Genomic DNA, 19,067 nt, shown 5'->3' with positions numbered 1-19,067 from the left:
TGTCTCAAAAAGTCACTTTATTTTGTTGTTTTGTGTTTGCAACATGCTTTCACTCAAAGGGCCATTCTGAAATACCATAAGCTACCAAAACACGTACATACGAGTAATCAAAAGCTCATAAAACAACTGAGTGTGCTGTAGAATCATATAATATTACATAATACTTGAAATGTGTTTCTCCTCGTTAGAGTAGGTTCTGTAAAATGGGGTGGCTTCACACCATTTTGGATCCAGTTGTGTGTGAATCAGAGTACGTAGGCCCGGGCCTTCTTTTCCACTTCACTGCAGTATTTTTCAGAGAGCCCTGTAGCCCTGCACATTTTACAAACACACGTCAGTCACACTCACAAAAGAGCTTGTGCGAAAAATGAATCATGTCATGAACCCGGCTGTACTTACTTGAGCTCTCTCAGCTTCTTCTCTTTGATCTCATTGAGGCGCGCACGTCTCTGCTGGGCTTCCTCAATCAGCCGATCAGCCTCCTGGAAGATCTGTCTGCGCTTTGCTATGGCCGAGAGCTCACGTTCCTTCACCTGCTGTCGGATGGCCTCTGCGCGACGTCTAGCTTTCTGACGCTGCTTCTCCTCCTCCTCCTTCTGCTTGATGATCGCCTCCTGTTGCACCCTGAGTGAAGGAAAGTAGGTGGGGGAGGGAAAACCAATATTAATAAAAATGGTAACAAATGAATGCTAGGTCTATTTTCTACTCAACTGATTGAATCATCCCGCTGTAGGCTTTTAAAGGACAGGTTCACCCAAAACAAATCCTGAGCTACTTCTGTTGTTTTGGAAAATGGTACCTTTTAGTGGTATTCCACTTTTACTGTAACCCTTAGGGAAATGGGATTTGACGATGTAAGAATCGGTTAAGAAAAAGTGTTTTATCAAATTTCTTACTTCAGCACCCTCTCAAACTCCGCCTTCTCCCGGCCAGCCTCGATCGACAGGAAGTGCTCTTTGCAGTGAACCTGCTCCAAGCGAGCCTCCCGCAGCATTGCTTCCTCCTGTGCTTTCTTTTCAGCCAACTCTTTCTCTTTTCTCCTCCATTCTCTGTGCAGTCTATCCTGGTCCCTTCTAGCACGGAGCTCATCCTTTCAAATGCACATACACACAAACACAACATTGGGACACACTGAATGCTTCAGTCCCCAAGACTCTGTGTGGAAGGTGAGTGCCTTTAGGAATGTGATTAGAGTATTTTAATCTTTAACGAGACTAATATTCAGCATGTGCCACCTAGGTGGTGGTGGTCACCCGGTGGTTTTATTCCTGACCTGCTCTGCTTCGTAGTCTTTTGCTTTTTCCTGCCGAGCCCTTAGCCTTGCAATCTCAAGCTCCTTCTCCTTCTTGATTCGTCTCTGCTCTGCTTCATACTCTGCTTCCCTCTCCTGCAGAGGTCAGGAAACACTGAATGTTATTTAACTGAACTGTATGGGAGTGTGGGTTAGTGATTGTCCGAGGACTTGCGTCGATTATTTGCTTGTTTATTAACTGACCAGTTTGTTTTTGATGTATTCCATATCTCTCATGTCAGCCAGCTTCTCCTCCTCCTTCCTCTGCTCCTTGGCCCGCATGGTCTCAGCATTTATACGCATGACCTCCTCCTGCAGTTGCTGCTGCTCCTCCCTCTTCTTCTCCAGGGCCTGGTAGACGACAACCAGTCAGAGGGGAAACAAACACCTGTGTGTGTGTTGCACGTCACCCTAAGCATGTATGCGACTCTGTCAATGCTGTTGTTTTTCGTGCTTGTGCATGTTGTCTCTGCACCTTGAGGTCCTCCAGGTTCATTTTCTCCTGATTCTCTCGTATCTGCTTCCTCTCGCACTCCTTTAGTTCATCGTCCAATATTTTTGCTTCCAGTCTATTCTGGATCTGGTCGTAAATTTGCTGCTTTCCTCTGTGATATAACACAGGCACAACACACAATGACTGTTAAACTGGAAGCATGGGATCTTATCAGAAGGATGCAGGTGGTTAAAAGCAAGCGACCCCCCCCCCCCCCCCCCCGCCCCGCCCCGCCCCACACAAAGATGCCAGCAGGTTCGCACAGTGTGACAATATTCATCTGATCAAATCAATCCATAAAAGATATTGTGTGTATTGTAGAGCTCTCTTCACCGGATCATCTGGTTTTTGCGCAGCTCGTCAATCTCCTCCTCAGTCTCCAAGGCCTTGCGCCGTTCCACCTCCATCATGACATCCAGACGCTTCTCCTCCTCTAACAACTCCGCCTGGATCTGTCTCTTCTCCTGAATCTGAACATCACGTGTGGCTTGACACTGAGCACCCATAATCATCTGTGGAGAGCACACACACACACATACAGTAGTACTGATATATTAATGACATCCATTAAAAGAAAGTAGCCAATGATTGACAGGTTCACTGTAATTTTCCGCTGCTGTTTCCTACACTGTTGAGCAGTTTGACCTCCTCTTCCTGCTCCATCCGTAACGCGTTGGCCTGCTCCAGCAAGCGCTGCTCACTGTCCCGGGCCTCTATCTCCAGCTGAGTTAGAACCTTGTTCTCCTTACGCAACAAGTCCGCATTAAAGATTCGACGCTTCGCTTCCTCTACAGCTTCCTGGATGAGGTGTATATTGAAAAAAAAAAAGGTGAAAGGTTTGTTGTTGTTGACAATTTTGATCAGAGTTTTTCATGTTTCCTACCATTTCCTCCTCTTTCTTCCTCTGATGAGCCCTGGCCTCCTTCTCCTCCTTGGTAAGAACTCTGGATAGAGCGGTGATCCGCTCAAACTCAGCTGGAGGTAGAATGAGGGACTCTTTTGAGGGATCCTTGCATGGGATCCTGGCGTAATAACATGTCATTTGTTATGGGTTTCAGTACTGCACTAAGAATCCGAATTATAAGCACATTAATGTTTTATTTTTATGATATACTATAGGTATGGATTATACGGGTTAAAGTTTGTACATTAGCATAGCACCCGTTTCTCTTAACATCAGTTTGAAATTTAATTTACAATTTTAAAATGACCATTTATTAAAATGTGCAATACCCTTTTCAGACACACAGACTATCTTTATGGTTTATCAGTGAGTGCTAGCCTACCTGAGATTGCGAATGAGGTCCTTTGTAATAATTTGAATAGTGTCTTGTTTCTTCTGGGACTCATTCTTGGCTTTGGAAGCTGAGTTTCCACGTTTATCCAACTGTGTTGACACCTGGACAGAGTCGGTTAGCAATACAAACCCACCCGCAACTTGTGATCTCAGTTGCAGTACATTACGCTCTGTGACAGGTGTTTAAAACTAGATACACTTTAGTACTATCATGCCATCGATGTGATGCTGTAAACTAATGGATATTAATGACACCTTACAAATTTTAAAACACTCCTGGTAGCAGTTGTACTATAATATATGTACCACATTTACTTACTGATTTTGGGCTCCCAAACAGGCTTTCGTCCACCTCAGAGATGGGGGCCCGTTTGCGGTACCGGTGGGTATGAGAGCGGCTTCTTGAAGTCCTGGAGCTGGATCCACTACTCTATTAGCAGGGCCAGAATTAGACGAGGCAGACCATAATTTTCATCCATTATGTCTTAACTGCCACATGATTAATACTATGCTCATTCATTTAGTTAGGTACTTTTATTTAGTAGTTTATTTATTGACAGATATTTCAGTATTCAAAGAAATAGGTTTGACAGCTATTTATAGGAAGAGTTCAGTTAATTGATATACATTTTACATTTCCTTTTCACACGTGTCTTTACTTATTCAGATTTAGATACACGACTTGAAAACGTACATTTACAGATGCTTTCTCCTGACTCTAGTTGAGATGAGACTACTGAAATACTCTTACCCACACACTGGCACAAACATTGAGTATGTTTTAAACATACACATGAATGGAAAAGTAAAGTAAATACATTGACATTGAAATAAAGTTTTGAATTGGAGATTATTATTATTATAATTATTTATTTTTTTTATGTTTAAAAAAGATGCCTAACAGTATTTCATGGGAGCAGCTGATGATCTCTTCCCTTCTGCCTGGGCCCCTTTGGAGTTTTACATTACCTCCCTGTGCGTGTGTGTGAATAAATAATCACTCTCTCCTAAAGACAACGATCTGGTGAGGCTAAATTGAAATGCCTTTGTCAACTATGAATTAGGAGGCATTATTATGAAACGTGGCAATGCTTCTTATATTGACGTTAAACTTACCATGGTCTTTGGTTAGCGGTGTCCACAGCGACGAAGAAGTAATTAACGCAGCGTTAGCTAGTCTACGTTCGTTCTCGGCTCCTGCTTGTTTGCAATCAGTTTCCTTGACTGATAATACGAGCTAGAGTTAAATGTTTAGTTATAAGTGTAGTTAGCGACTCATAAAATTGACAGCTGCGCATTTATCTGTTGAGCATTTGGAAATATATGTTGTCGGTTGCCATGGGGACGCACACGCGAGCTAAATGGAGGCGGGGCTCGTTGACGTAACGTCCTGTTCTGGCTCTTGTGGAAATGTTGTCGTCACCTAGCAAGTAATGACAACGTCGAAGTGTTGGAGACAGACATGTAGCATTATAGGTTTGGGTGGGGTTTTATGTGAAAAACAACAACAACAAATAAATGGGATAGCGATAGAATCCCTCATTGTGTGATGTAATGTAAAAGAAAAATGCTTTATTAGCTTCGTGTAGCTATTCAGTGCATCAAGCAAAACTCATTTGTTTTACAACACTGAATTTCAAGAACTGCTTTGCTTCTTTACTACGGCCTGTCACAATGATGTGTAATAAGTCGCTAAAGCACGGCGTTGTGTTCACTTCCTGGTTGGGCTGCGCCCGGAAATGAATCCACGTGATCTACATAAGCTTCACATATCCCTCCTCTTCTCTGCTTCCTTGACATGAGTCGCTCAACAATGAAAACATTATTTTTCGTAAAAACAGCTGTGAGGTGGACACATACAAGAAGAGTTGGACATACAGAGGTATCAGAGTGGTTTGCTTCTACTAAACTTACTGAAGCTTAATTTGACCTAACTTCTGTTTCAGCCTCACTTGTATTAACTGAGATAAATGACTTTCATGCTTAGAATTATTTTTCATGCATTATTCAGATCTTGGTCACAACCCACAATGACTGTGTAATCTATCTTCTGCAACTCGGTACACATTCTGTACCTGTCTGCTAGATGTGTTGCTGTTCACTACAGTTCACACACACCCACTCGAAGAGGAGCCTCCCCCTGCTCTGCGGTGACTATTGGACTTTGCAGTAAACCATTAACCACATCAATCTGCGGACACCTCCAATAACATTCTCAGTTGGACAAACAGCAACAGATGAAAAGAACAGCCAAGGTCATCATCGCTCAAGTAGGAGCCTTTTTTTATATATATATAAATAGGTGCCTAAAGAAGACAACATCATGGACAGCTTTGATGTCACAAACTGGTTGATGAAATCCCTTTCCCAGCCCTGCAGCAAGTGGTAACACCACAGATTAAATCAGCTTCGGGGTAGAGAAGTTGACCATTAACCTTCTCTAGTGACTGCAAACACCTACTCCACGTGTAAGCAGCTGCTTGTGTACAGTGGATCCTGAAGCAAAGTTCACTGTCACAGGCAACAGAAGTCCATCAAGCAGCAGGAGCTTGCTCCCTCCTCTGGATTTCTCCTCTGTTTTTTAAGTTTTTGGCATTTTTATAGGACTACATCTGCAGCCATGGCTACAGCAGGTTATGGATACTACAGAAGCACTATTTTTCTGGCCATGTTTGTCGGCTACACACTGTACTACTTTAACAGAAAGACTTTCTCCTTTGTGATGCCCTCTCTAATGGAAGAAATCAAGCTGGATAAGGATGACCTGGGTATGAGACACTGACCTGATGCTTGATTGTCATGTTGTGCAAGTTCTACATTATGACGACATGTAAATCACAGTTAATGCTGTTACAGCACATTGGTTATACTTTTGATCAAAGTTTATGTAATTTTCCAAAGGTCATAACTTTTACTTTTTTTTCAACTTCTTCATAAACACAACTGACAAAGTTCTATACATGCTGTTACATTGATTTATACTATATTTAACAGTTTCTTCATGGACTGTAGATTACAGGCAGATATCTATCATGATGTATTAGATTTGCCCTGCTTTTGTTCAGGCATGATCACCAGCAGTCAGTCTTTGGCCTACGCTATCAGTAAGTTCATCAGTGGCGTGCTGTCGGACCAGATCAGCGCCCGCTGGCTCTTCTCCATTGGCCTGTGCACGGTAGGAGCCATCAACGTGGTCTTCTCCTGGTCCTCCACTGTGGCTGTCTTCTCTGCCCTCTGGTTCATCAACGGTCTTGGCCAGGGCCTCGGCTGGCCTCCCTGCGGCAGGGTGCTGCGCAAGGTATCCGAGCCACAAGCCAGTACAGACAATTCTGCCATATGATGATATCTGAGATGTTTATGCCTCTCTTTCTCTCCTGTGTTATAAGGACAAAACAGGCAGTATAATATGATTAACTGGAATAATATAACAAAAAATAAGGAGTTAAAATATAAACCTGTCAATGAGCGCAAATAAAATTGTTCTAAATACTTCACATAGCTCTGTCACAAGTGCTCACATTTCCTAGGATTCAAAGAAAGATTTCATTTTTTTGTTTTGTTTTGTTAACTTTCAGAGGTTTAGATCAAACAGAAAACGTGCAAATGCAAACTATTGAAACCTATCTACTAAATTATAAAACTAGTATGGCACTCTACATCTCTGCTAAGGCCCAACATTCCCCCTTTGTATCCACTCAGAGATACCAGCCAACACATTATTTTCTCATCAAGACCCATGCATTAAGAAATTAACAAAAATGTAAAAGAAAATTACAAACCAACCAAAGGACTGAACGGCAACACTGCAGAAAGATTAAATGTTCAGATGTTGACAAAATGAGCCATCATCAGAGCTTAGATTTTTTTAATATTAGATGTCCTTGCTCCTTTATTACCTCAGCTAAGGACATTGTGTTTTCCCCTGTGTCCATTATTTGGTTGGTTGGGTTGTCAGCAGGATTACACAAAAACTACCAAACAGATTTTCACGAAACTTGGATGGAGGATGGGTGTCGGCCCAGAATAGACCCCCTTAATGGTTTATTGGTAAAATGGAGAGTGACACAGGGCTATCAACTTTGATACTGGATTAGGCTTGATTGAATTCAAGGCAACTGTGTGTGGTTTGATCAGTTTAGCATAAGAAAACAATTCAAAAAGTGTGTCAACTCAGTTTAATTTAAATGTTGCTTAATCCTGATTGGATTTGGCGGAAAAAATGGGTGTTCATGTTGGGCCTGGCTGCTCAAAGCAAGACGCCGACGTAGACAATGATATCTTTACCATTTGTTTGCTCGCAAAGTGTGAAAGCCTAAGAGATGAAACCAGTGTTGCAACGTACGGACAGTATGAGCGTTTGATTTGCTCATGATCGTGCAGTACAGCGACTGTCGAAGGGCTGTCACTCACTTATTACCTGCTGTCAGTTCAGACCACTGCACTGGTTCAATGATTTCATGCCTCCTGTATATATCAGAGACAAGATAACGACCGTTCCTGTCAGCTCTGTCGTGATTTCTTGTCATTATTTCTGTTTCTCTGCTGTCAGTGGTTCGAGCCCTCCCAGTTCGGGACGTGGTGGGCGATTCTCTCCTGCAGCATGAATCTGGCTGGCAGCTCGGGCCCCATTATTGCCACGGTGCTGGCCCAGACTTACAGTTGGAGGACGATACTGTCAGTATCAGGAGTGAGCTGCGTGGCGTTCTCCGCTGTCTGTCTGCTGCTCATCAAGAATGAGCCGAAGGACGTGGGATTGCCCAATATAGAGGCAGCAGCCAAGAAGAGCAAAGGAGGTGAGACTTTTAGAGCAATTCTTCAGTTTGATTAAAAGGCTTTCTGTCCATCACTTTACGCAGGCGAAACACGGTTATGTGCATTATCCAGATGTGTACTGTATTGTGTGTGTTTTCATAGTGTGTGCCAGTGGGTTACGACTAAAGGTCAGTGGACTCTGTACCCAGTGTGCCCCTCACATGCCTGTGCGTGAGCCATGTCTAGCTCACACACAGGCAAAGAAAGAAAGTTGTATGTACATGAGTGAGATGGTGTATGCAGTCATCTGATTAGAAGCGACCTGGGCCATGTCTTTGCGTGATGTTTGAAATGCACACAAAAACACATGATTGGCAATTTATGCTATTTCCTGTTCAGGATCCTCCAGCGATGAGAGCACCCTGTCCGAGTTCCTGCTGTCACCCTACCTGTGGCTGCTGTCGGGGTCCTACATGGTGGTGTTCGGTGTGAAGACGGTCTGCACCGACTGGGGCCAGCTGTTCCTCATTCAGGACAAGGGCCAGTCTACTCTTGTTGGTATGGAAGAAAAGATGCCTCCACTTTCTGTTGAGAAACATTTTTTTTGTTATTCCTGGTGAGTCAATATATTCTCCTTCATAGGTAGCTCATACATGAGTGCCCTGGAAGTTGGAGGCTTGTTGGGTAGTCTCGCAGCAGGTTTCCTCTCTGACAGAGCTGTGGCCAAAGTGAGTGTGCACAAAGCATTTATCTCTATGACTTAAAATACTTTGGATACATACAGTATGATATGATCACCTTGCATGAGCATACATCTGTTTATTTTTGACAATCAGTTGCTCTTTTTTTTTGCAGTTTAAAGACTGGTGCACATATCCAGGTGTATTCTTTCGGCAAATTTGCACAAAGCTGAATGTGGAGTTTAGGCACTGAATAAACTAGGTTGGCATCAGGAAAAGATCATGATTTTGTTTACAGTACCTGGTTTTGTTGACATGTAGACAAGAAAATGTCCCATGTAGCGATGTGAGCGTGAAGTGGCATGCATTGAATGACTGTCAGTGGTATTGTGGAAAACCAGCTTCTCTTTAAACATATTCTTAATCTGTACAGCAAGGCATGAGAGTCTATGGCAATCCTCGCCATTTCTGCGCGATCTGCATGATGGCCGGAATGTATGCGTCCATGTGGCTGTTCAGAGTCACTGTCACTGCCGACAGCTCGCAGGTATCTGCTCCGACACCGGCGTCCCAGCGCACAAAAATAAATGATGATTCTTTAATGCAGCGCACCAGGTGTCAGCACTCCTCATGTATGTTTGTCTCGTTTGTACATTCAGGTGTGGATACTCAGCCTGGGTGCTGCTTTTGGCTTCTCCTCTTACGGACCAATAGCGCTGTTCGGAGTTATAGCCAATGAGAGCGCCCCATCCAACTACTGCGGGACATCACATGCCATTGCTGCCCTGATGGCCAATGGTGAGTTGATCGGTTTTCATTTCAGAGACACCACATTGTGCATTAACTACATCCAAAGAAATGTTTAAAGTTAAGTCACTGTGTAAATAAAAACAGAATACAGCTGATAAACTTTGTTTTTGTAAATATACACTGGTGAACTTGATGCCTGCAACACACAGAGCGTAACTAATGATTTTTGTATACATATGTATACATTCAAACTGATTCTAGCTAGTGAATGTCTTTATACTAATTAAAGAATACCATTTCATATCAGTAGTTTCTTAATGATACTTAACTTGGTTTAGAGTCTAAACTGTAAGATTCTGTAGTTCTTTATCAGAAGAGAGAGATCTTCATGGACTGTTTTTTTGGGGTTTTTTTTTTGGCTAAACAGACTAAACAAACTAATTCATGGACAACACAACTTCATACTGTTCTACTTTAGAATTACTATTTTAGACCCTGCCACCTTTCTAGCTTCTGGGAACCTCAATTTCCTCTGACAACAGCTTGTTTGTTCAGTTATGGAAAGCATTTAAAATCCCTTTGTATTGTTACCTCATTAATATTGTAGGTATTAAACATTTGAGTTTGAATCTCTTCTCCAGAACTGTACAGTGCCCCTTTAACTACTTTTCATATTCCCTCGCCTTGAATTTAATCTATTTACATTCTCCTCAGTTGGTGGCTTCCTGTCTGGACTACCCTTCAGCACCATTGCCAAGCACTACGGCTGGGAGATGGCCTTCTGGGTAGCAGAGGTCACCTGTGGCGTGACCACTATTGTGTTCATCCTGCTGCGCAACATCCGAACAAAGATGGGTCACGTGTCCAAGAAGGCAGACTAAAACATTACAGCTCATCAAAGCAAGATACTTTGAGCCATCATTGTGTTTTCATATTTTTCATACTTGATTATCTTTTTTTTTTTTTTTGTACTACAGTTTTTTTCTCCATGGGTCTTATAGGACATACAAATAAATGGAAGCTCTGAAGAGTGCAGTACTCACTCTTCAATAACCAGTTTGAAAAGGTTCAAGGTGCTTTTTTACAAACATTACTTACAGTCTGTAAACATTACATCTATAACTCAATAAGGGAATGTGAATGGCTGCATTTTGTGAGTTATACAAAGAAATGTGTCAAAAACAGAACGGGAGGGAGGTTTTCTCTTTAAAAGCCGCTGAAATATTTCAATGAGAAGAGAAAACTCAAACCTGTCTGGAAGATTGATATATTGAACAATATGTGCTTAAACAAAACAACTTTGTAATATTTAATTAATGGAATTACAACAGTGACAGGATGCTTTTTTGTAGAAAGTGTGTGGTTTCCATTATGAGAACTATCAAAGACTTCAATAAACGATACTTTGTTGTTAATGTTTTTCACTTTCATAGTTTATGTTCAGCACCCAGTGGACTACTGTTAGGTCCCTCATTTATTCAATAGAAATGCAGCCAAAAACCAACATGAAACGTTTACATACCGTATGTCATTTAATCTTCAAGTATTTACAAAACATGACGTATTTACAATGTGTTAACTGCCGGTTTGATACCAACTGGGCAAAAGAAACCAACTGAAGTTGAACCACAGTCATATAAAGTCAGTGAACCTGTTGTGAAAGATATTATAGTATGTTTCATCTCGTCCTCTGGCTCAAGAGCCAGCTCCAAAGTTTCCAGCTTTCTCTGCGATCTCCAGAGCACCTTTCAGATTCTGATCAAAGAGTTCACACCTGAAAATCAGAAGAATCAGGACACAAGCGATTAGATGTGTGTTTGTTAGACATTAGAAATGTTATACATAGTAGAAAATGTAACACGTGCCAAATACTAATTTTATGACACATAAAAACAGAAGACAGTGGAAGGCAACATCATCCTGATTCTCTCTATTACCTGATTGGCATTTCCAGAGAATAGAACGGGTTCTTGAGGGCAAAATCTGAATAGATCTCATAAATCTTCCTTAGTAGAGCATCGATACCAGATTGACGAGGGTCCGCCAGTACGATGAACTTAATTCCTGAAAGAACAGAGATGGAACAACAACTGAGAAAGGCGTCAGTTTAAAATTGCTATTGTCAAAACTACAAAAAGTAAATGATGCATGCATAGGGGGCATTTAATAAGGATGTTTCTGAATGGAAATGAATATTATAATCTGCGTTTTTCTGACAATGATTTATGATTGACAACAAAATTATTGCTTCTGTCTTCATTTCATCTACAGAAGCACTCACTCATACCACTGACCTGTCAGAGTCTGGAAGCAGTGGAGCTTGAAGACGTCCGTTTCTAGCATCTCAATCCCTGAACTGCCAACTTCAGGGGACAGCTGTGAACCTATAGCAAACAATCTGGGGGAAAAACACAAAGACAGGAAGTTCAAAGCTTGAGATAGGGATCCACTGATACTGCCAGGTGGTTTTAAATATTGCAAGTCTGATACATATTGGAAGTAGGGTTGTTCTGATATCGATACCAGTATAGATAATATACCTGTACTGGATCAGCTTATCAGCTGTTACACAAAGTTGAGGTATCAGAATCAGTGTCAGGAAGGAAAAAAATTGTATCAGGATGCCTCTTACGGCAAGCACAGGTGAAGTTGTTTTGTGAAAAGATGCAGAGGCATTTAACAAAACGAGTGAGGACTTTTTCTTTTACATCTACCACACGGACACACAGAGGACGGTGAAAATAACATCGACTCTGATTACCCATCGCTGATGCAATTTCATAAATCTCCAAGAACATTATGATTCACACCTGCACAAGCCTAAAAAGGGATGTTGGTGTATGAACGTCTCCACTTACAGATATGAACTGCGGTAGACTATGGTATGAAAATTGACTGCTGTCATACCGTGTACATTTTCTTATCTGTGGTAATGAATTCTACCATATTAACAACATTAAGAAAGAAATAATTCAAATTTATATCAAGTTTCACATCTGTCAGGAAGGAACACTTTGTGAAATCATAGTAAACTTCTTTTTTCACTGAAAAACTTTTAGTTTTAATTCAGGTTACAGCTATTGTAACTGGTAATAATAATACCTGAGTAATACGATAAAATGATATATTCTCAGATGGTTTTATAACCATGAAGATCTCATATACATTCCTACCAGGTGAAGGTATTATCTCAATCGGTTCCAAATTGTGTTTCAGAATTGGTATCAGTAGAAGATAATGGATCGATGTGTCCTTCACTCTCAATCAGAATATTACTATTAACAGCCAGAAATAAGGATGTAAAAGGGGATTCTCCTTTTTTTTTTTGCTCACCTCCACTGCAAGTTAAAGTTATCCCCGATGCTGTATTTACTAAATACTGAATACCTGCCCAAACTGTGTGTTGTGATTGCTCCACTAGCCCAAACTCAGAGCCCGGCTGTGACGCATGATGCGACTTACGAGTGAAACATGGATGCCAGCATCAGCTTCTCATTGGAGCTCAGACGAGCCCTTCCAAAGCGAATCGACACTGGATAATTTGCAGGATCCTTTAAGTATTCAAGGATGTCCTTTCCTTCTGCTGTGCTCTTGCCCATCACATCAACTCCATTGATGGACAGCACTGCATGGCCCACTAGAGAATGACAACAAGTGGAAAACCCAGTTCAAAGTTACAATTTGGGAGATCATGCATTCCCACACTGGTGCATTTAGGCTACTTTAAATGCAAAATTGTCATGTACACAGAAAGAGAGAGTGCAGATCATGGAACCTGTGAGACTATTCAATGAAGTGAAATCGAATTAAGCACTTTCCACATATCATAGGTCAACTTATTAGCCCATTTACTTCCACTCGTATGTTTAGCTAGGTCTTGATATTCCCAGCTAGCCAGGTTAGCTCAAAGTAAGCTAACAATATGCTGTTAGACGTTACCTCTGATTCCGTCCCGCTGTCCAAACGACACGATGACCTTTTCGTCGTGATGCTTCAGCACTAAATCTAAAGGATAGCTAAATGTTTTCTCGGCCTCCGCCCTCGGGACATAGTTGTCATATTGGTAAATTAAACCTCCAGCCTTGTTCACCACATACACACTGAAGATCACCATCTTTGCGACGTCCTGCCCAGCTGACAAAAGTGTCATGTGACCTGACCGCGTCAAGCGACAGGAAAAGTCGAAATAATCTAATGATTTGCTAGTTTTTGTTTTTTGTATTACTTATATCTTCGTATTGATCTCAAAGCTACCGATGGCACGGCTGTACCGCAATGTGATGTTGTGTTGAGCCAACAGTTATTTAAAAAATCGATGAAAGCTATAAATACGGAAAAAACTCAGTTTCCCATAAACCCCTCTTCCATTTCCGCATATACAGGTTGTCTAAGGGGCTCTAGCACGGGTGGACTTCCTTTCGCTCCGACATCTTGACGAGGAAACATGGTGAGGACAGTTATAACGCGTTTTGTCGAAACAAACTGAAAATGCACCGTGTTTGTGTAATTAATCTCGAGCTCTAATTACTCGGATTATTTTGCGACAAAGATGTGCTTTCATACGCCGTGATAAGAGCGCGTGAATGAAGCAAACTGTATAAGATTTTACTCATTTAGCAGCTGGCTAGTTAGCTAGCCACTTGCTAATTCCACCATGCTTTCATGCTACACTGAGGTTACAGGAAAGCAGCCGAACACAGTTGTCACAAATAAGTTTACATAAATGATTTCCTCATCTATAATTGTACACTTTATGCTAACTTTGGAATCTCTGTCTAAATATCCCCTTATTGTAACAATGAGAATAACCCGCAATGCAAAATGTGGGGCGAGAAAAGCTCTCCAGCGACACAGACAAGGCCAGTCCATGCCGGTCAACCGAGTTAACCTCAGTGTACCATCTATCGCCGGCTGTTTAACTATTATTGACTTCAATGCAGATTAAAGCATTAGTAATCTTGAATGTACCGACAATACAGCATGTTTTAGGTCCCACATGTAACCACAGTGATTGGAGATGGGGTGACCGCTTATAACCTGCTCTTCTATGTTGTCAGCCTCCCAAGCAAGACAAGAAGAAGGACACTGGGAAGTCCAAAAAGGACAAGGACCCAGTCAACAAATCTGGAGGCAAAGCCAAGAAGAAGGTACGCAGTGCCACATAGACACCCAGATTTGTCCCTTCACATGTCACGGTCGTCACTGAGTAGGTTCTGACGAGGTCCAGTGTTGAGTTTTCCTAATCACAAACATATCTCTTTAAATCTGAGCAGAAGTGGTCCAAGGGAAAAGTGAGGGATAAGCTCAACAACCTGGTGCTCTTCGACAAGGCTACCTACGACAAGCTGTACAAAGAAGTTCCCAACTACAAGCTCATCACACCCGCTGTTGTGTCAGAGAGGCTGAAGATCCGTGGCTCTCTGGCCAGGAACGCCCTCCAGGAGCTGCTCGCCAAAGGTGAATTTTTCTGTCCACAAGTACCAAAATGGTGCACACCGGCTCAGATGAAAAACCTGCATCTAAATGAAAAATTGATTCAACATGTATGAAGATGCTCTAGATTAATGAATATTAACGCAGAGCAGTTTGCACTCTTCTACCCAGTTTCTGGTTATCGAAACGGTTTGAGGTAGAAATTGGATGCCAGTTGAATTGTTACAGCTTCTGTATACTATTTTTAATTAGATGAAATAACTTTAAGCACTTTTTTTTTTTAAGATAGTATACACTGGTTACACTCAAGGTTGTGTCATGGGATCCATGAGGATTTGCTTGATTGTTGGCCCAGCAAATGTTGTTATAGTGCAATTATAGCCAAAGGAGATGAATTGTTCTCATCTGCCAGAATACATGTCTTTGCATGAGGGGCATATGTGGAAATTTCTCATTCTGCCTTCACATAACTGCCACAGTACTGTGTTTTGATATCTTTATTTTGAAGCAACAATAATCCCAACCCCCACATTCATCAGCACTGCTTGTCGACCTTTCTAAATGATTAGTCTTTATTGATGCCAAAGTGTTTTTGTACCAACTCCATTGGTTGTTTCAAAATGACTGTGCTTTGCATGGTTGATGTTTAGTGTGAGGACATCACTAAACATGGCTGCAACATTGTCACTGTCGTTTCTTTATAATAAGACTCGTCTTTGAAATATTCAAAAAGTATTTCATATTCATAAAGTACTTATTACTTGACGACTGCAAGTGGGACAACAGTCAACGCTAGTGTTTTGCAGTTGTCGCATACAGTTAAAGATCCTAAAAAGGAACCTGTTTCAGTGTTTATATGAAACCTGCCACTTGTCCTAAAAACAAAAAGGGCAGTTGTGATTTATTTGTAATTACTGTTGCCAAAATGTGTGGTTTTAGCTTCTGGATTGTTTTTATTTTTTTATGCTGTTTAGGTCAAATTAAGCGATGAGATGCAATGATGCCTACATTAACTGTAGAGCTGAAACATACAACCATAAATGTTTATCTTGTCTTAAAAGTAACCAAACAGCACAGAGGAATCTTCTGTTTCAGTAACAAACAAAAAGACTCATGACAGTTGGAATGCTCTGTGTACACATCTAGTGTAGTGAACTGCAGCACAGGCTAACACAAGTGAGCCTATTGCATGTAAAAGTGTGATTGAAAATGTGAACATGGTCCTGTTTTCTCTTTCAGGCATGATCAAACTCGTGTCCAAACACAGAGCACAGCTCATCTACACACGTAACACCAAGGGTGGAGACGAGGAGGCAGCTGCAGAGAAGGCATAATCAGGTACAGCAAAACTACTATTTATCCTGTTTTTGTCCTAAATTGTTCTTTGTTTAGCTGCATCCACTGACCTGCTGCCTTTTCTGTCTTGCAGGTTCTCCTGTTTGTTTCCTTTTTGATGAGCTGTTTGTAATGAAAGGTGAATAAAAACTGAAAAGACAAAATCTCTGCTGTGTATTTACTGGACAATTAAGTTGGGCTTTTATTGGCATGTATGGAGTTTATTTCCTCGTCAGTTTATTTGTATTGACATCAACATGACTCTGGACCCTAAACTGTAAAAATAAGACAACAGGCCTAAGGGTAAGGGCCTGTCAGATGTATTGTGTCAGCAGCATCTGTGTTCTGAAAACCGTGATTCTAGTGGCTAGTGCTGCACTAGACCAGCTTCTCACTGTGTTGAGCAAAGAGGTGTGAATCGGCCAGCACACAGCTACGACTGCACTGTACCTGAGGGCGAGTGCAGCGCAAAGACATTTGCTGTGTCTCAATTCGGGGGCTGCATTTGAAGGCCAATTATGTCACAATGCTGTGTGAAGGCTGTCCCAATTCGAAAGGCTCCTCCAAATGCAACACTCTTTGGAGGATGCACTGCTACTATCTTTTGTGGCCTCACATATCCCAAGATTCTTTGCGCACCTGAAAAAGAAAGAAAATGGCAATATCGCGTGGCCTAGATCGTCACTTTCGCGGGCCTGGGAGGCAGAAATCGTGATGCAAGGGTAAAACATCTGGTGATACAACCAGGAAATGCTCCAATGGCTAGACCGTCTCATTTAGCAACTGTTAACAAGGTCTCTCCGAAGGACTCGCCATCAAAGGCCGGATCCTTTGAAGCATGCAGACCCTGAATTGAGACACAGCAATTGTCTGAGTAATATAAAAAAAAATAGGGAAGGCAGTAATAAAGCATGAAGCACAATATTTTGTTCAGTTGTCTTCTGAGTCAGTCTTTCTGGGCACAGTTATGCTCATACTGCCCAGAATCAATTTCTTGGGGTTACCCTTTGTTTTTTTTTTCTCCCACCTGAAAATCTATGTTCTATATAAGTGGACGAAATCTATATTTTCTGTCTTTTGAAGTGGTGTAGCTGGTCCCCCATCTGGTGATGCATTGTCTGCCTAATGTTCCTTAAAGTTGGGGTGTGTTAACAGCAGGGAAATGCACGTCCCAATAGGCAAGCTTTCATCTCTGTACAAAAATGTTCGAGACATTCTCATACTGAAAATGAAGCTGCAAAACATGCCATAAAACCAGGGGAAGAGGTGCTAACACAAAGCAGGTGCTCCAGATGTGAGTGGAAGAAAACACTGTCCAAAAGAAAAGAAATGCATTCTTTTAAAAATAAAGGCACATTGCTTAAAAGGCTTCATTGTTGTGGCTAAATGATGTGCATTTGACTTGTTTTTAATGACATTGCCACGATATAGTAGCTTTTGTATTTCAAAGCAGTGTGCCTTGACTTTTATTTTTTATTATTTTTGGGAGAACCCATGCCCTTTCTCATGGACACTGAAAACTAACTGCACTAGTAGGATTTGAGATTTGATGGGCTTAATCTACTGTTGTGTGGGCTCCAACATAAAGGAGACAAATGGAAAGCATCCCAGGCATTATTCATTTGAAAACAACATTTTGGATGAGTGTTGCACCGACATGATGCCTGTACTGGAGGATGATTTCACACCTCATTTAGTCCGTACACTTGTCAATTATCAGCATCCTTGGGGATGAAAGTCGTACCTAGTGATGTTATCCAGTATATTCAAAGGGACATCCTGACTCAACCAATCTTGTTTTCAGTCTAAGATGGATCATTTGTAACATGGTGCAAGAGAGTAATCATTCATGTCTTCCATTTGTCTGTCAGGAGCTGCAGGCAGTGAAAGGTTATGAGATATTGATAAGAAATAGCATGAAATGAAGCCGTCTCCGCTGTCAGATGTTTGCTCAGGGCATGACGGAGGCAGGAGTCTTGTGATGAATGCTGTCAGATGTCCCTTTGTCACTGCACAGTGCTACCTCGAGCAGCAACACCAAAAACAAACTGCAGGATGCCCGCTGCTGACAGATGCACCACCCGACAGCTCCTCCAGCATCTGCCTGTGAGAGCACAAAGACATTTAGTGCCTGTTTTTCAATGGAGGTGACTTCTCACTGATATAACTCAGAGGTGACTTAAACTCGCACATTGAAATATCTGTTGCTGTTTTTCCATCAGGCAAAAAAAAAAATTAGAAAATGACAATCACTTGGATTTGTTGCTTCTGTGCTGACGTGTTTGACAAGAATGAACCCGTTGGTAGTGTTTGATTTATTGGACTCAAGCATCTGTTTCTTCATTTTATAAGCCATAAATGAAATGTGTATGTATTACCTGTAGTGTGCTGGTTACTTGCAGATACACGTGCAGTGTAGTCGCACGTCATGTCAAATTAGCATTAAGATTTCTTCAAAAATGTGATGGAACAGACAGAAAATAGTGCTGTCTTTATCTCTTCAACCCACTTCAACGTGGGAATCACTCTCCTATAAATTGGGTTTGTGCAATTCGTGTTTGTAATGATGTTAAACATTTCTAAACATAATGAAATAATCAGTCATTTTCCTGCTGCGTAAATGAAAATTATTTGTGATACATTTATTTGTTTATAAACGCCTCACATTATTAAAGACGCTGCACAGCACACTGGTGTTCGTAGTTCTCATGACAGTTTAGTCCTCTGCACAGGTTGAAGGTGTGTGAACCTGTCTTGGGAGTTTGGTGAGGTCACCAGACACTATGTTAAAGGTGCAACATGTAGGAAATGACAACTTGTTGAATCCATACTCCCTCTCTACAAACAGGGGGCAACGCATCACAGGCTTACTGTAGCTGGTGTTAGCTCAGTTAGCCGTGCAGAAGGCAGTCCGCACCAGGAGTTCAAAGAACCTGGGGACCGTTGATGTTTACACCGCTAGCACAGGAGCTTTAGAGCGAGTGGGTCGGGGGCTAGCAGATAAGCGTGCTAACCTTGGTATATATATATATCTTT

General features: G+C 41.6%; 4 protein-coding genes and 1 long non-coding RNA gene across 6 annotated transcripts; 2 read left to right on the top strand and 3 right to left on the bottom strand.

Moving 5' to 3' along the window:
• Nucleotides 1-4: 4 nt before the first annotated feature.
• cfap45 (cilia and flagella associated protein 45) lies at nucleotides 5-4,434 on the bottom strand. 2 transcript variants are annotated; one of them, XM_030404329.1, is made up of 12 exons: nucleotides 4,198-4,434; nucleotides 3,401-3,511; nucleotides 3,071-3,183; nucleotides 2,668-2,806; nucleotides 2,412-2,582; nucleotides 2,118-2,296; nucleotides 1,767-1,896; nucleotides 1,496-1,642; nucleotides 1,274-1,387; nucleotides 897-1,090; nucleotides 400-624; nucleotides 5-312 (listed from the first exon to the last, which is right to left on the bottom strand). In XM_030404329.1, exons 1-12 carry the CDS (start codon nucleotides 4,198-4,200, stop codon nucleotides 246-248), a joined length of 1,593 nt encoding a protein of 530 aa, XP_030260189.1. In that variant the 5' UTR covers nucleotides 4,201-4,434; the 3' UTR covers nucleotides 5-245. The 2 variants fall into 2 exon arrangements, with proteins under 2 accessions (XP_030260189.1, XP_030260197.1); XM_030404337.1 differs by having other exon boundaries at nucleotides 3,071-3,171; nucleotides 4,198-4,425.
• Nucleotides 4,435-5,600: 1,166 nt separating this feature from the next.
• slc37a4a (solute carrier family 37 member 4a) lies at nucleotides 5,601-10,678 on the top strand. The gene is made up of 8 exons (XM_030402613.1): nucleotides 5,601-5,849; nucleotides 6,147-6,379; nucleotides 7,631-7,874; nucleotides 8,233-8,391; nucleotides 8,476-8,561; nucleotides 8,947-9,060; nucleotides 9,173-9,311; nucleotides 9,978-10,678. Exons 1-8 carry the CDS (start codon nucleotides 5,702-5,704, stop codon nucleotides 10,142-10,144), a joined length of 1,290 nt encoding a protein of 429 aa, XP_030258473.1. The 5' UTR covers nucleotides 5,601-5,701; the 3' UTR covers nucleotides 10,145-10,678.
• On the bottom strand, nucleotides 5,677-8,953 carry LOC115572503 (uncharacterized). Its single transcript, XR_003982091.1, has 3 exons — nucleotides 8,815-8,953; nucleotides 8,283-8,418; nucleotides 5,677-6,455 (listed from the first exon to the last, which is right to left on the bottom strand). It is a non-coding gene; the product is annotated as an uncharacterized LOC115572503 (long non-coding RNA).
• A 51-nt stretch (nucleotides 10,679-10,729) lies between the features above and the next one.
• Nucleotides 10,730-13,500, bottom strand: trappc4 (trafficking protein particle complex subunit 4). Its single transcript, XM_030402626.1, has 5 exons — nucleotides 13,203-13,500; nucleotides 12,726-12,900; nucleotides 11,558-11,661; nucleotides 11,201-11,327; nucleotides 10,730-11,037 (listed from the first exon to the last, which is right to left on the bottom strand). The coding sequence occupies exons 1-5, from the start codon at nucleotides 13,411-13,413 to the stop codon at nucleotides 10,959-10,961; spliced, it is 696 nt and encodes a 231-aa protein (XP_030258486.1). The 5' UTR covers nucleotides 13,414-13,500; the 3' UTR covers nucleotides 10,730-10,958.
• Nucleotides 13,501-13,599: 99 nt separating this feature from the next.
• rps25 (ribosomal protein S25) lies at nucleotides 13,600-16,195 on the top strand. The gene is made up of 5 exons (XM_030402640.1): nucleotides 13,600-13,710; nucleotides 14,321-14,410; nucleotides 14,537-14,720; nucleotides 15,936-16,034; nucleotides 16,126-16,195. The coding sequence occupies exons 1-4, from the start codon at nucleotides 13,708-13,710 to the stop codon at nucleotides 16,028-16,030; spliced, it is 372 nt and encodes a 123-aa protein (XP_030258500.1). The 5' UTR covers nucleotides 13,600-13,707; the 3' UTR covers nucleotides 16,031-16,034; nucleotides 16,126-16,195.
• The last annotated feature ends 2,872 nt before the right edge of the window (nucleotides 16,196-19,067 follow it).

The sequence above is a fragment of the Sparus aurata genome, chromosome 2, assembly GCF_900880675.1.
Source record: "Sparus aurata chromosome 2, fSpaAur1.1, whole genome shotgun sequence".
Taxonomy (NCBI): domain Eukaryota; kingdom Metazoa; phylum Chordata; class Actinopteri; order Spariformes; family Sparidae; genus Sparus; species Sparus aurata.
This window is presented reverse-complemented; position numbering and strand designations above follow the sequence as displayed.